Below are 15,284 nucleotides of genomic sequence, written 5' to 3' on the forward strand. Positions count from 1 at the left end.
TCGGCCGGTTTCTCATGGAATCCCTCTTGTCTATTGCATTGAGGTTTTTTACTTAAACTTTTTATGTTAACTTAAATTGTAATAAACAGCGCAATCGTCAAAAAGTATCAAAAACATCCGTTTTTAATGGTATTTTTGAGTTTTTAACACAATTTCTAAAATGAAAACACTTATTATTTGAATTTTACATTGATATCCATTGTTATGCACCATAAATTTTCATATTGAATGCAAACTTCCTCAATGATGGATCCTTAACACACCCAAAAAATGCATGATTTATAAACATTATTCAGTAAAAAATCATGCAATTACTCAATTAACTCCAAATGCAAAGAAAACAAGGCAATTTCCGGTAAGAAATGTTTAGGATCAATATGGCGGCCAAATTGTATAACCGAAACATGCATAGGTGCTTTTCTTATGTAGAAATTGACCAACTCATTTTATTTGTGTTTAAATTAATTTCTTGACTTTTCACTAACTAATATTTATAAATTTTATTAGAAATGGAATTTGCGATTTGACTTTGTCTCATCAGAATTCGACACTAACTTAGTGACAGGACTAGGCCTGCACCGGATTGACACTAGATTAAAAAACGGTGACTCAATTTGCGTTTCTGAGTAAACCCCTAGTTAAGCATGATGTCCCGCAAGAAAATGAGCTTAGTTGACGATTCTCCTTATTGACGTTTCTTTAATGAATCAAATAAAAGGAATGGCTGAACATAAAATGACTAAAATGAATTAAATAAAAAAAATTATTAAAATTAATAAAATGATTAAAATTATTTAATCATTGAAAAATTAATAAAAATGAATAAAATAAATAAAATAAATAAAATGAATAAAATGAATAGCGATTAAAATAATTAAAATGATTAAAATGGATAAAATGAACAACAATTAATAAAATGAATAAGATAAAATAAAAATAAAATTAAAAAAAATGCACCAATCGAATAAAATTAATAAAATTAGTAAAATGAATGAACAGAACGAACAGAACGAACAGAACGAACAGAACGAACAGAACGAACAGAACGAACAGAACGAACAGAACGAACAGAACGAACAGAACGAACAGAACGAACAGAACGAACAGAACGAACAGAACGAACAGAACGAACAGAACGAACAGAACGAACAGAACGAACAGAACGAACAGAACGAACAGAACGAACAGAACGAACAGAACGAACAGAACGAACAGAACGAACAGAACGAACAGAACGAACAGAACGAACAGAACGAACAGAACGAACAGAACGAACAGAACGAACAGAACGAACAGAACGAACAGAACGAACAGAACGAACAGAACGAACAGAACGAACAGAACGAACAGAACGAACAGAACGAACAGAACGAACAGAACGAACAGAACGAACAGAACGAACAGAACGAACAGAACGAACAGAACGAACAGAACGAACAGAACGAACAGAACGAACAGAACGAACAGAACGAACAGAACGAACAGAACGAACAGAACGAACAGAACGAACAGAACGAACAGAACGAACAGAACGAACAGAACGAACAGAACGAACAGAACGAACAGAACGAACAGAACGAACAAAACGAACAGAACGAACAGAACGAACAGAACGAACAGAACGAACAGAACGAACAGAACGAACAGAACGAACAGAACGAACAGAACGAACAGAACGAACAGAACGAACTGAATGAACTGAATGAGCTAAATGAGCTGAATGAACTGAATGAACTGAATGAACTGAATAAACGGAATGAAGCGAATGAAGCGAATGAAGCGAATGAAGCGAATGAAGCGAATGAACTGAATGAGCTAAATGAGCTGAATGAGCTAAATGAACTGAATGAACTGAATGAACAGAATGAACAGAATGGACAGAATGAACGGAATGAACAGAATGAACTGAATGAAGCGAATGAAGCGAATGAAGCGAAGGAAGCGAAGGAAGCGAATGAAGCGAATGAACTGAATGAAATTAATGAAAATACAGAAATTAATGAAATTTATCAAATTAATCAAATTTATGAAATTAATCAAATTAATCCAATAAGCTAATAAATCAAATGAATAAACTTAAAGAAAGAATTTCGTTTTATTAATAAGAGCAAAAATAACAATAAACAATATAATAAAACAAACGAATCAAATAAACAAGGCGAATGGAATTGATAAAATGAATAAAAAGAAGAAAATAAGCAAAACAAAATAAGTCAAATGACTAAAATGAAAAATAAACGACGTTAAAAAAAGTTATGAAAATAATAGAATAACTTAAATCGGGAAAAATAAAATGTATGAACTGGAAAAGATGAATAGTATCCGTGTACTGTTTCTTAAATATCTATATATGCGTATTTAGCAGAAATGTCTTAACTATCAGCATAAACGTAAATAAAAGTAAATATTCTGTGCATCTAATCTCATCCCAATGATCCAATTAACTTCTCCTGGGCGTGCCAAACTTTACCGCATCGAAAAACAATTCTTTATATTCTCTTTGTGTAGATTCTAACTAGGCACCCAGGTCATGGATGCCAATGCATGATTTGTAAAATGAATCATTCTCCTTTTTTTCTGCCAACAAAAACAAATGTAAACATCGCGTACATGAAAGAACCTCATCATTCGTTAGAAGAAAAGCGCCCAATATTGCCCTCGCAGAGAATGATCATGCGAAGGCTAACAACTGGTAATGACTAGTTTTACATCAAACGTAGCATTGTCCCGAGCCGAACTTTATGTCCAGATGAAAATAAAATCACTGCAATCAGCAATTAGTTAATTAACTTGAAATAATTGATGTTTATGTTTATGTTTATTACCTTCACCAACAAGCCCCTTGGCCCCAATGGTGGTTGCTTAAACTAATTACATTTTAAAATTGACAACATTTTCGCTTTTATAGCATTCCGCGTCCGGTTGAAGTCGAAGGCCGTCGCCACACTGTTAAAAATTCGTTGGAGTCCGGTTACAGCGCTCTGGCAACCATAGTTGGTTCTCCTGAATGGAACTCGCAGAAGGGAGTTATTACGTAGAGCTCGAACGCGGGCTTGAAGATCCAGACGTCCGAGGATTGTAGGGCAATCCACTCTGGCAGAGAGTAAGTCCGAGACGAACAGGGCTCGAGAGCAGTCCCTCCGAATGCTGAGTGTATCGAGGTGTATAAGCTGGCAACGGTTTTCATAGCTCGGCAGCTGAAATCTGTTTCGCCATGGGAGATGACGAAGGGCGAAGCGTATGAACCTGCGTTGGACAGCCTCGATTCTGTCAATCCCGTTCTGGTAGTACGGATTCCAAACAGCTGAACAATATTCTAACGTTGAGCGGACCAACGCGCAGTAAAGCGATTTAAGACAATATACGTCCCTGAAGTTTTTCGCTATTCGGAAGATGAACCCAAGCTGTCGTGATGCCTTATCCACGATGTATGACGTATGTGGTTTGAATGTTAATGCGGAATCCATGATGACTCCGAGATCTTTGATGTGAGAGTGTCTTGGAATGCTCGAGCCGAAGAAATGGTAGTTAAACTGAGTCGGTTGGCGTTTCCGCGTGAACGTAACGATTGAGCATTTGCTCGGGTTTAAAACCATTCTGTTTTGATCACACCACGTGCTAAAGCTGTCCAGATCCCTCTGAAGAAGCTCGGCATCGGTTTTATCCCGTATTTGTTGAAAAATTTTCATGTCGTCGGCGAAAGAAAGGCGGGGTCCTTGTAATGTGAAATTGACGTCATTAAAGTAGAGGAGGAATATTACTGGACCGAGATGGCTTCCTTGTGGTATGCCGGATGTAGCGAAGAATGGTGCAGATAGACAGTCCTTAATGCTGATTTGGAGTTGCCTTGCATTTGAATATAATTTCAAGTTTATGTTTATAATTTGGCCGCACTGTTCCTTTGTGCTGGACGTAAAAGGTTTGTTTTGATGGTGGTAGTGTATCGGGAAAAAACATGGCGATGATGTGTTCCGTATTTCTGAATAACCTAATGTGACACTAGTTCTACCCTTGGGTTCAAGGAGAGTTTTTAAAGTGAATTAATCATAAATGGATTCGCCAGCTAAAATAAAGGGATGTATGCACGCAATGCTTAATATAGTTGTGGCGGAATAACGAGATATGAGACAGTAATTGTCGGTTCAAAGCATTCAGTTTTGTTAAGCCCCATTGTGTCCTGTTTCGGTTCACTATATGAATGAGGAAAATTTACCGATATTTCAAGTTGATGACGACTTGATTCACCTACGATGAAACCGGAATCTTCGAGGAATTGACAAAGTTCCTGAATTAAATACAAACATTTCTCTCCGGGATGGCTGATTCGTTTTTTCTCGAAGCTTGCTTCAAATGAAAGGTATAGTATCTTTATCAACAGCTATCGAGTACCATTTGGGTCGGAGTACTGGTTTCGGAGTTATGGGAAGTTTTTTATTTGAGGAAATACTCTCTTAAATCAAAATTTGCGGCCATTACATTGAAGTACTTAAAAAATAAAGAAACCTTTCCGAAGACAACGAAGTGCCATACCCAATAGTTTATTCACAAATGCTATGTTTTGATATGTAACTGCCCTGCAGTAATGCAATTTCGTTTCTGAATTTTTTGTTCTCCAAACCTATGCAAAGGTGGCTAAAACTCAAGGACGTGCTATTGTTCCTGATCCAGTGCAGTGTGGTAAAGAGCAATATGCTTTATCAGTAACTCATTATTCCTTCGGGGATGAAGAATTCATATTGTTTTACGTTGTAATTGGATTCTATTGTCATTTTACATTTCCCCACTTTTTTCTTCCACCTCCCTTTTCCTTCCCACCAGGAAAGTGATCACATCTCGGAATAACATGGGGTAGGTACCTATCGAGCCAACATATTATGATTCCTAATTCCTTTTGCTGGTTTGTGGTCGGGTTTGTAAAGAAAACTACCTCTGTACACTAGGATCGCACTTAGAAAACTACGAGATTTATTTTATTTTAAGATCATTCTCACACCAAGAAACATAAAAAACGACCCCATTCAGGGCAAGCATTTAAAAACGGCTACGCCTGCGGCGGCACTAGCCGCCCGATTTGCGTAATAGGCACGGCTGAAAATCTCTGAGTATAAACCAATACAGGCACACCGCTGCGCATTAATTGCTATTAATTTGGGCTGCGAAATTGATTTGACTGCCCTCCGCAACATAGGCTCGGCCTCCGTCCGCCGCCGTCTCAACCACCGAATCGCTAATCGCTGACCGACTGACTGCTTCTATTGCCCTCGGAAGAATGGAACGGTTTTTTGTGTGTTTTCTATCGTGATGCGATCGGATCTTGATTAAATCGGAGCTCATTGAAAGCCCTCCCCTCCTGCTGCCCATGCTTCTCCTGAATGGATTTTTTCGCGAGGGAGAAGTAACCGGCTTCGTCGAAATTAGGTCTGTTGTTGCGATCGGGTAGTGTTTTATGAGGCGCTTAAATCTTCAAATGGGCTGTTGAAAGTAGGTTTTGTTTTTGTTGTAACACATCTTTCGCGCGAAGCCAACTCATTCATCTTTTTAACCCATCTCGGGCTGGTGTGTGGCTGGCGATTGACGTGAGCGGTTTTTTTTTCTTCTAACACATACCTGCTAGATGTTGACCTTCATTTTAACTTGTACTATGAATGTTTCTAAATATTTGAACCATTACTTTTGGCTGCTCGAGTTCAACTCCTCAAAGTGATGAGGAAGTGTTTTGTTCAGCTTCCTGCGACCCTCCCTCAATTCCTCAACGAGAAAACCCAACACCACATCGTAATTTCGTTAAACGAAGCACTTAAATGCTGGTTCGCGCGATTACCTACGTTTACGAAAATTGCTCCGCCGGAAATGAGTTGTCGCGTCTTCGCTGCCAAATATTGAGCGTGATCGAGCACTTCTTCGAGAGTTCTTCCCGGACTGCCAAAGATTCGTGCGATAAACCACCGACGCGGTACCACGCTAAGTTTCGAAACTCGAATTCTGACGAGCTGTCCATTATGGGTATCCCATCCGAACCGAACCGAACCCAATCCAACAAGGTAAAAGCAGGCAAGTCGTGGGACTTTTTCGGCAGCGTGGATGAGAATAATTTCGACAAAAATCGAGGGGTCAACGCAATTACAACCATTATTGTTGTTATTATTTTCTCTTGCGCGATTCGATGAAAACTTCACGCAACTCGCACAATCGCCTCTTGCCACTCAGCACCGTACTCTGCACGACTGGACGACTGCAGCACCGTAGCAGAGGGGGTGGGTGGATAATTGACATTGCAGGGGTATGCTCGTATTACGTGATCGGATTTCGGGGGCTGTCGAATTCTGTACTTTACTGGTTCGAATGCTTTTCGATTTTTTGAAATCCTCAGCCAGGATTCTTTCTTCTAAAAGATATCAACTTTAAACGTATAATTGTTCACCCCGGACGCGGTTTGCACCCAGCCCCAAAATATCTGCTATTTATTAAACCCAAGCTCATGTAGACCAAAACTAGGTACACCGGGCCTGATCAAGCAGCAGAAGCTTAGTCGACGATGCGATGGCCTGGTGCACTTTTATTTCATTGGACTGACTTGCGATTTTTTTTTCGAGTAGCATCGCCGAAGATGACGAGGCTGCGTGCTGCGTGAGCTTGTTGTAGATGTTGTTTGAAATATTGCCAATTTATTCTAAAATTCAGGTCTTATTTTTCCCAGTCGTGCACCACCGGGTTATTGCGAAGAATTATGCGCCTATTGGATTTGCATGAGTAGTGTGAGCATACACAAATGTAATGTCGTTTATTTTTGGTTTCGGTCTCACTTCTATAAAACTGTAATGCCAAGAAATGTTAGATTATTTCCAGTTCGCCAATATTTCAAACAGTACGTTTCGGTCCTGCTGAATTATGATGGTATGGTCGGTCATTGCGAGAGGAAGCAGTTAGGGCTGTTCAGTAATGCTCTTTTGATTAATGATTGCAAATTGGATTTTTGCGCAAGCCATTGCGTGAGACGCAATGTAATTGGCCATTGCAGGATTGTCCGCATAGCAAAACCGGATCAGCCATGTTGCGGTTATGTATTGGATATGGTGTAATCGCTTTTTTCTGCTTTGCATAAATGCATATGATTTTAATTAAGGTCGGTTCATTATTTTCTTATGATCTCAATTTGGAAGAAGACATGTAATGCCCCGTTATTTGTATTATTTATAATGACGTCTCGTTTTCTCTTCCGTGGTTTAGTGAGAATCTAATGAAATGTAATCAATATAATTAAAGAAAATTATATTGATCATTGTTTGTTCGTTCACTTTTGCTTTTCGTTGAGACTATTTGGCTTACAAAATAAGCAACCGAAACAGTGGATCGTATTGAGTGAAATTCAAAATCAGCGTGCATCCGCAGCGGGTCGATTCAGTAGTAATTGGTTTGTCCGTTGTAGTAAATAAGAAACGAAGATACGATGACCACTTGCTGACTACAACTGATTTAGAGAAACGTTGTACTATAAATGTTCGGGGGTCTAATTGGCGCAAAATCGCTTTTGCTTTTAGGAAACAATCTCCGTTCCGTTCGATCCGGTCATTACACTTGATTGCTCCTGAACTTCAACTGCAAAATCTAATATTTTCTTAATTAATCTTTTTTATGGAAAGAAATGAAAATAAGTAGTAAAATATGTGATCCGTAAAATTGGGTATTTGAATTATCATTTTTCAAAAAAAACTTTTTCAAGAAGAACCTTGGCATTCCATTATTATGTTGAACATGTCATGGTACTACCAGACAGGCTATGGGTCAAACATTAAAAATAAACGAAACCGGGCGACTTTTTCTCCCAGAAACTCAATTGCTTGTAATAACCCATACGATTCCGACGGATGTTCTTGTTTACTGGATGAAGCAATCCAAAGGTATCAAAGAAAATGTGCTTCAAAAGTCCGATATATAAACTATGTACGGCAAATCAGTGACAATCATTCGCATAGTGACTCTCAGAACGTGTAGACTTTTTTCAGTCCGTGCAGCGTAGCGCAGTAAAGCAAAGCAAGCCAAACCGCTTTCAAGGGTGTCCTGAGCCTTCTCCGCCTCTTCGATATTTTGTAAGTATCTCTCTTTTGTGTGTTCGCGTTAACAGTTACACAACCAGCAGAGCAGTGACAGCATTTCTCTTTCTTTGCGCTGCTTGGATACCGTTATAAATAAAATATACCGTCGGGTCTACTACTATGTGGAATCGCACCACGCGGGTTTTTACTACGTCATAGTGGGAATCCGCGTCCCTGCGTAGCAAGGGACTTGACTGTAAGTACCGTTATTGTATTACGTTCCCCTTTCTTGGTTCTCCTATTAACGTTCACTGGGCAATAGGCCAGTGCAAAAATGACTTCCCTTGACAATGGTTCATCTCAAGATGACATGGATATCGGAACAAAATCAGTTCCCCGGCTCAAGGTATATTGAAGTTCAGCCACCGGGGCATTTGTGATCTTTTTTCCGAACAAAGAACAAAAAGTGTTTGAATCTATTGCAGATTTCTCGAGTTCGGACGGAGCGATATTCGGTTGTGACAGAAATGTCGAAAATTCACCCTGATAAGCTTCGAGTGCTGGTAAATATCGTAAAAATCAGGCAAATGATATTTCTGGCTACGGGCCTTTCCCGAAGGAGTACAGAGTATATGTACCAGTTATTCGGGTTCCAATCCATGGCGTCGTCTTCGATTTGAATCGCGCGGATCTGCTGATACATGGGGTTGGGTGTTTCAATTACCCTGTGCCAGTGAAGAAACTATGCCCAAACTAATTAGCTCCTGCCTGTTCACCTTCTAGTACCGTGGGTCATGAACAGCACTAATTGTAAACAACTGGGACACCCAGTCTCCCATTGTAGCAATAAGGTTCTTTGTGGGAAATGCGATGGGAGTCATGTGGATGATTCCTGTGGAAGGAATGATGAAAAGTGTCTCTACTGTGAGTGAAATCAACATGATCTCCCGACATATCCCGGGTACACACAGGCGTGGAATATTCAAGCCGTTGAATATTAAATTTCGGCAAGAAGGTCTGTCTGGATTTTGCACCGACACAAAAGATCTATCGTACCGCCTCTCCTCACGATACCGCAAACGAAACACTTTTTTCGTTGGAAAAACTCTCACTCGCTCTCTTATCGTGTAATATTAAAGCCCCATTGTCAAACCGAATCAAATCCAATTTTGAAAAGGCACATCGAAGTTTTGGTTATTCCGCTTCTTCAGATCCTTATAGCATCTATTTCTAGAGGACTCTTGCTGGAAATCAGCGAACATGTTTCCAGTCCATGAAAAGGGCAATAAGCGAGACGTCAATAATTCCGTGGAATAAATTCATTGAGTGCTGTCTCGAAGTGGTTCAAGCTGGTGATTATGCATCCTCTCCAGGCTCACTGTAAGCTGTACCTAAGTGACGATTAACACGGCTTCACGTCTGGACGGCCATCTGTGTATAACCTGTTATGTTTAAAATCCTACAGAACAGATAGTACGGAACGTCTCGCTCCAACCGACGTCGTTTACACCGATTTATCTCCGTGTTTGATAAGATAAACGACGATATCGCAATAGCAAAAGTAGAGAGATTTGTAATAAATAGTAGTGTTTTGCAGTGGTTTCGATCCTACCTCATAGACCGAGAGATAGCGGTTGTCATAGGAGATTGCCAGGCCCCTGTGTTCACTTCTACATCAGGAATACCTCAAGGATGCCACTTGTGACCGTTGATGTTTCTGATATACCTCAATGATGAACATCTAATTCTGAAGACGCAACAACGTTATGTTTCGATTGCCGTTCAGACCTACTAATTATCGTATGCATGGAGCAATCACTGGTCTACAAAGGATTTTCAACCACGTTGCTTCAGCTTTCGATTTCAACGTGGCTAGACAAACTCTGCGTCAGCGATTTTTTAGACTTTTTAATTGATCTGTTCATTACATTTGACCATTTTTATCGTTTTTTGTGAATTATTGTTATTTTTGTGTATTACTTTAATGTTAGAAATAAGACTATTATTAGGACCACACCGTTCGGGCTTTGGAATGCCTGTTGGTGTGTAAGAATAATAAAGAACTTGTTGCCAGTCTATGCAAAGACTATTTTTGAACTTATTTAATAAGTTTCTTCAGGGTAACATGGTCCTTTACTTACAATCAACATTATATCGATTGATTTCAATGGTGACAAAATTCGGCGTAGACGAATGTTCATTAGAAGCGAATGTGTGGCTTTTTCCGAAGTTGGTTGTCGACTTTATCTAGTTTCATCACATCACTACATGTACTACTCACAATCAAGAAGCTCCAAACAAATCTAAACGGGACCGACTTGACGTCTACATCTCGATCAAGGTGGCGGTCATACATTAATGAGATCAATTTGAAACGGTAAACTCAATTTATAATGCATGGTCAAACGGTGTACTTAAACGAATCCTTGGCAAATGCATTGCCAATTTAAAGGCAATACTATTGAAAATATTGTCCGGGCATGCCGCAGACTCAGGTGATTCGCATTCGCTACAAATGCCAAAATATCCTAACTCCTGCGGTAGAAGACAAAGGATTAAGTCGCCGAAAACTAGAAGCTTGCTCATATGTCCTCTTCCACGCTTTTCTAAACTTTCTTTCTTCACATCCTGAGGGTCAGATTAGCAAATACTAATTCTGTCAGGTTATTGCTACTTATGCAAATGTTATTAACCGAAGCGCCACGAAATATCTTTTATTTCTAAGCTAAGTTTTCTTTCATTACAAAACATCTCCGTTTGAAAATCTTGGAATAAACCACAAATCTTCTCTATGATTTCACGCTTCATCATTTTAATCGCTAGTAACTCTAATTTATAGAGCCTGGAAATTCGCTTTTTTGGGAATCTTGCGCATGTCAGGGTCACTTGCCAGGAAATTTTTGAATCAACTCAGATCATCTTGCACTGTGTGTAATGCCACCTAGTGGCGGAATCATTAAGCATGTTTTTCCTGGGTGTGTTCCATTAGGCATAAGTACGTTAAGCATACGGACGTTTGGCATTCGTACGTTAGGCACAATGGACGATAGGCATAAATTATCAAAGTCTGGTTTTTTAGTGTTTCGGATTCTCCTAGTAACTTAGTGCTAGTTAGTTAAGTCCAAACCAGCGCCAAATTAGCGCTGGTAAGACACTAAAATCCAAAAAGTCACACGTCCTGCGTTAATGCTAAACAACTGGCTGGTACCGAGTGATATTTCGCTACTTCGACCCAACACAGCGGTTGTTGACTTGAAATTTTGTTCTACACGACCGAGTCTCCGTGAGCTGGAACATTTTCTGAAGATGAACATGAAGCTTAGGCTTAAAGACGTTACCTATCTTCAATATCATCATCTGCGTAGTACAGTATTGATATCATTCATCACATTAGACCAAGCAAAGAAATTCGTTTTACAGAACAACCTGAAACACGTGATTAAAAGTGACAGGGTTCAAATGATCCCACTGTACATAGAAAATGATTTTATAGGTGTGAGGCTACATGATTCATCAATTACAGAATACATGTCGCAATTCGGAGAAGTGGAATCCGTTACACCTGATACTTGGAGAAATTTCTTCCCGGGTACTGCTAACAGTGTTCTTGTGGTGAGGATGCGAGTGGAAAGACCTATTCCCTGCCACTTGACTATACAATTCAAATGTAACGGAACTAACATTAAACAGACCACGCTATGCACCCACGAAGGGCAGACACCTACGTGCAAATACTGCAACCAGACAGTACATCACGGAACACCGTGTGCAGAAGATGTTGAGGAGAATGCATCACAGCCAATTCCCCACACATCTTCGGATAACTAATCCGAACCATAGACGATGATGACATCGACGGAAACAAAAGAAAATTAATCGACCCACAAGATGCACTAGGCTAGCAGACACCTTGCCACGAAAGAAGATCTCCCCGCGCAATAGAAAGTTGCGTGAACGAGACCCGAAGGATACTTCATAATATTTATTTTTATTAATTTTTATTTTTATATATTGTAATAATTTAATAGACCCACGGCTCCGTTATGTTACCACAATGAGCCGTGTCAAATAAACGAAATACAAAAAAACTTTGGTTGGTGAATGAAAAAGCATCAATTTGAAATGAAGACGTACGATTTAGTCATGAAAATCCATGGATTGAACTGAAAGCTGGCATTTGAAAATGAAAATTTGCATCACTGGTCTAACTAGCGCCAATTTGTTGCTGGTTTGAACTAATCCAACTAGCATTAAATCGGTGTTAGTTACTGACGAGAAGAATCCGAAACACTAAAAAAAACAAACTTTATGTTAGGTCTTGTGTCCTTACGCACAAAAAATGGGTTTGTCAATCTTTTTTTCTCATTGGGAATTTTGCATAAATTATCATATTGGAGTATCACTTAACTGAACTTATTTTTCACGGCCAATGTTTGAACTTATTTTGATGTTGTAGAATTACTCTGGAAGTTGATCAAACTCGATTAACATTTTATTCTGCTGTATATACTTGAATAAAACTTTGCTCAAATAAAAGAAGCAGACCGAAAGCTTGGCATGCGGAAAATCAGCTTGCGTTAATTTCTAGTTAAGTTAATTAAGTTTTATTATAGTGGTTTTAACCATATGGTCATTCGCCTCTTTTCGGGTTAGAAAATCCTCTTTCAGACAAAACTCTAACCCTGTGTGGGGTTAAGAATCGAACCCAGGTGAGCTGCGTACAAAGCAATCGATTTACCAACTACGCTATGCCCGAGCCCTTACATGGTGGGTTTATACCTGCTAGAGAGAGAGAGACTTTGAATGAATAGGGCTTTTCCCTGCTCCAAATAAAACAAAACAATAGTATCTATCTCATTTGTATTAAGGTATGAAGAACGCACATTACCTTAGATTAGTTCTCACATACATGCATGGTGCAATCTTCCAAGAAGAAATATAAGTCTTGAAGAACAGCTCATGAAAGAACAAATGATGCATTTTTTGCATCTCCTATGTGTTTGTGTTGCATTACATTTTGTTTTGTAGAAGCTTTGGACAAAATTGTGTTTTCGAAGATAATGTGTCAATTTTCGTAATTTTAAACATTTTGTGTTATTTATGAAAAGTATTAATCCATTCATCCATCATCCGGGTGATCACATTTTTCGATAGTGCATGAAAAGTGCCTTCAGAATCCGTATAGATATTAGACCTAACCACAAACAAAAGTTGGTAAGTTGGCGGTACTATTCGCAGTGCAAAAACAATCGTATTCGAAGGAATTCATATGGTGGTAGATTCCCTAAAAGTGAGCTATATTTACCAACTTTCTTGCAAGTGAAAATATTATAATTATGTCTTCGGCAATGTTGTAGAGCAAGCTTTCGCCAACAACTTTTCTGAAGGCATAAAGTCCTCATCATTGATATCTTCAACACTATTACTGGTTGTTTGTGGATGATCCCTTTAAAGCCAATATATCAATATTACTTTTTGAACATTATTCTGGAAAGTTTGGTATGTTCCGTAAAATGGTTCGAATCATCAAAATGGACAACTTTCTATATTACAACAATGGACTATCTCGTGTATTTTCAAAATATTTTGGCAATTTTGGAAGAATAGTGCTTCAAACCGTGATTGAATGTTAACGTGAAAACGGCTGAGTTTACGTCAATACGGACGTAAACATCAAAAATAGCAAGTTTTGGCATTTGCCGCTATGATTTTCATGATTAATCCTCCTATAAGTAAGATTTTCCATCCAATTTTTTTTGGTAAAGGAAAGGAGCTAACATCTTTGGAAAACTTGTGGAGATTGTTTTCGCGAATATTTTTGCTGATTACACCAAGTCTCTTCTTTAAATGTTTAATAAGTTATAGCTCGTTATATTTGTAAGACCACCAAAAATATAATTTTTAAATATCTTTGCAATTGTCATTCTTACGGGTTTCATAGTTATTTCAATCGTCAAAATACACAATTTTTATTAACGCATAAATGTTGTTCTCTCAAATATTTTCAAAAGTATTGGACATTTAGTGTAAAACAATAGATTTTTCACAACTCTACTGGAGACGACAAGAAATCAGTGAACTCTATTGAGTTTAATAGTGTTGATATTGCATTTCTAATTGGTAGCTGCCCGTTTTTGCCCCTTCAAAAGTTATAACCTTTCAAACTTGCTAATTTCAGCAAAAAATGCTAATTTCAAACAAATATTAGCAAACAAGTTGTTTAACGTTTCTGAACACTTCATCTTGTTTCCTATGCTTTAAAAAAATTGTAGCAAATAACTTCAATGGGGATTAATCACTTTAACTATATCATCAACATGAAGGTATTGGATCATCATAAAACATCCTAGAAGACATTATTGCTGATCGCTTTACTGGTTTTACGTGAATAATTTTTCGCACGTTTTTGACGAAAAAACCACTGTGCATAGCAAGTTAACCTTTTTCTGGTATATTTCGTCAATTTAGGGTACGTTTACTTCGCAATATCGCTTAACAAATTTCGAAAAACATTTCTTGAATTAGGAATACGAGTCGAAATCAAAACGTTGAAGTGTAGAGCATGAAATATATTGGCAAGTGTCGATTAATAAACAGTTTTATTCAAAAGATATTTTTACTTAATTTCCAATTGTAAAATAAAAAAATTCACTGGTATGTAAAACATTTTAGTGAATATACACTAAAGGTGATATATTCGTTTTTCATAATATTACCATGACTGAGAAACAGCTAAGCGTCCGAATTGACCCGCTTCACCCTATTAAAATAATTTGGATGACATTAGGCAATTAAGTGACATGTGTTATATTGTATAAATAAATAATTTAAAACTAGTTTACACAGTAATTAGCATGCTCAAGATGCTAAACAAATAATATCAAAAGTTGGATTTGGAACAAGTGGGTTAAATAGGGCTCAATTTGTAAATAAAATAAGTAAAAGAACTAAATTTTATTTTTACCATTTTTTTGTTAACCATTTTTGTTAACGACCTATTGAGTCAATTTGTCAACAGTTTTTACGGCATTTAATTAGCAAGGGACTGGAAGGTGAAGTATATTTTTCAATATTTAGAGCCATAGTACTCAAGGGAGAGCAAGGAGTTGAAGGGAGAAAGTTTAGAAAAGCGTGGAAGGATCATATATGCAAGCTTAGAGCTCACCGGCGACTTAACTTTTTGTTTGCTACCGTAGGAGTCAGGGTCTTTTGGCATTAGAAATGCGAATCACCTGAGTCTACGGCATGTCC

General features: G+C 38.2%; 1 protein-coding gene across 1 annotated transcript; it reads left to right on the forward strand.

Moving 5' to 3' along the window:
• Nucleotides 1–987: 987 nt before the first annotated feature.
• On the forward strand, nucleotides 988–11,861 carry LOC131688319 (homeobox-like protein HDP1). Its single transcript, XM_058972522.1, has 2 exons — nucleotides 988–1,797; nucleotides 11,724–11,861. The coding sequence occupies exons 1-2, from the start codon at nucleotides 988–990 to the stop codon at nucleotides 11,859–11,861; spliced, it is 948 nt and encodes a 315-aa protein (XP_058828505.1).
• Nucleotides 11,862–15,284: the final 3,423 nt, after the last annotated feature.

Source organism: Topomyia yanbarensis, chromosome 3, assembly GCF_030247195.1.
Source record: "Topomyia yanbarensis strain Yona2022 chromosome 3, ASM3024719v1, whole genome shotgun sequence".
In the NCBI taxonomy this organism is placed as follows: domain Eukaryota; kingdom Metazoa; phylum Arthropoda; class Insecta; order Diptera; family Culicidae; genus Topomyia; species Topomyia yanbarensis.

Excerpts from the sequence above, each read along its gene's own strand:
- LOC131688319 (XM_058972522.1), top strand. The coding sequence starts at position 988 with ATGAATGAACAGAACGAACAGAACGAACAGAACGAACAGAACGAACAG. Across the intron at positions 1,798-11,723 it reads AAGCGAATGAAGCGAATGAA|ACCACGCTATGCACCCACGA; the intron begins GCGAATGAACTG and ends AACATTAAACAG.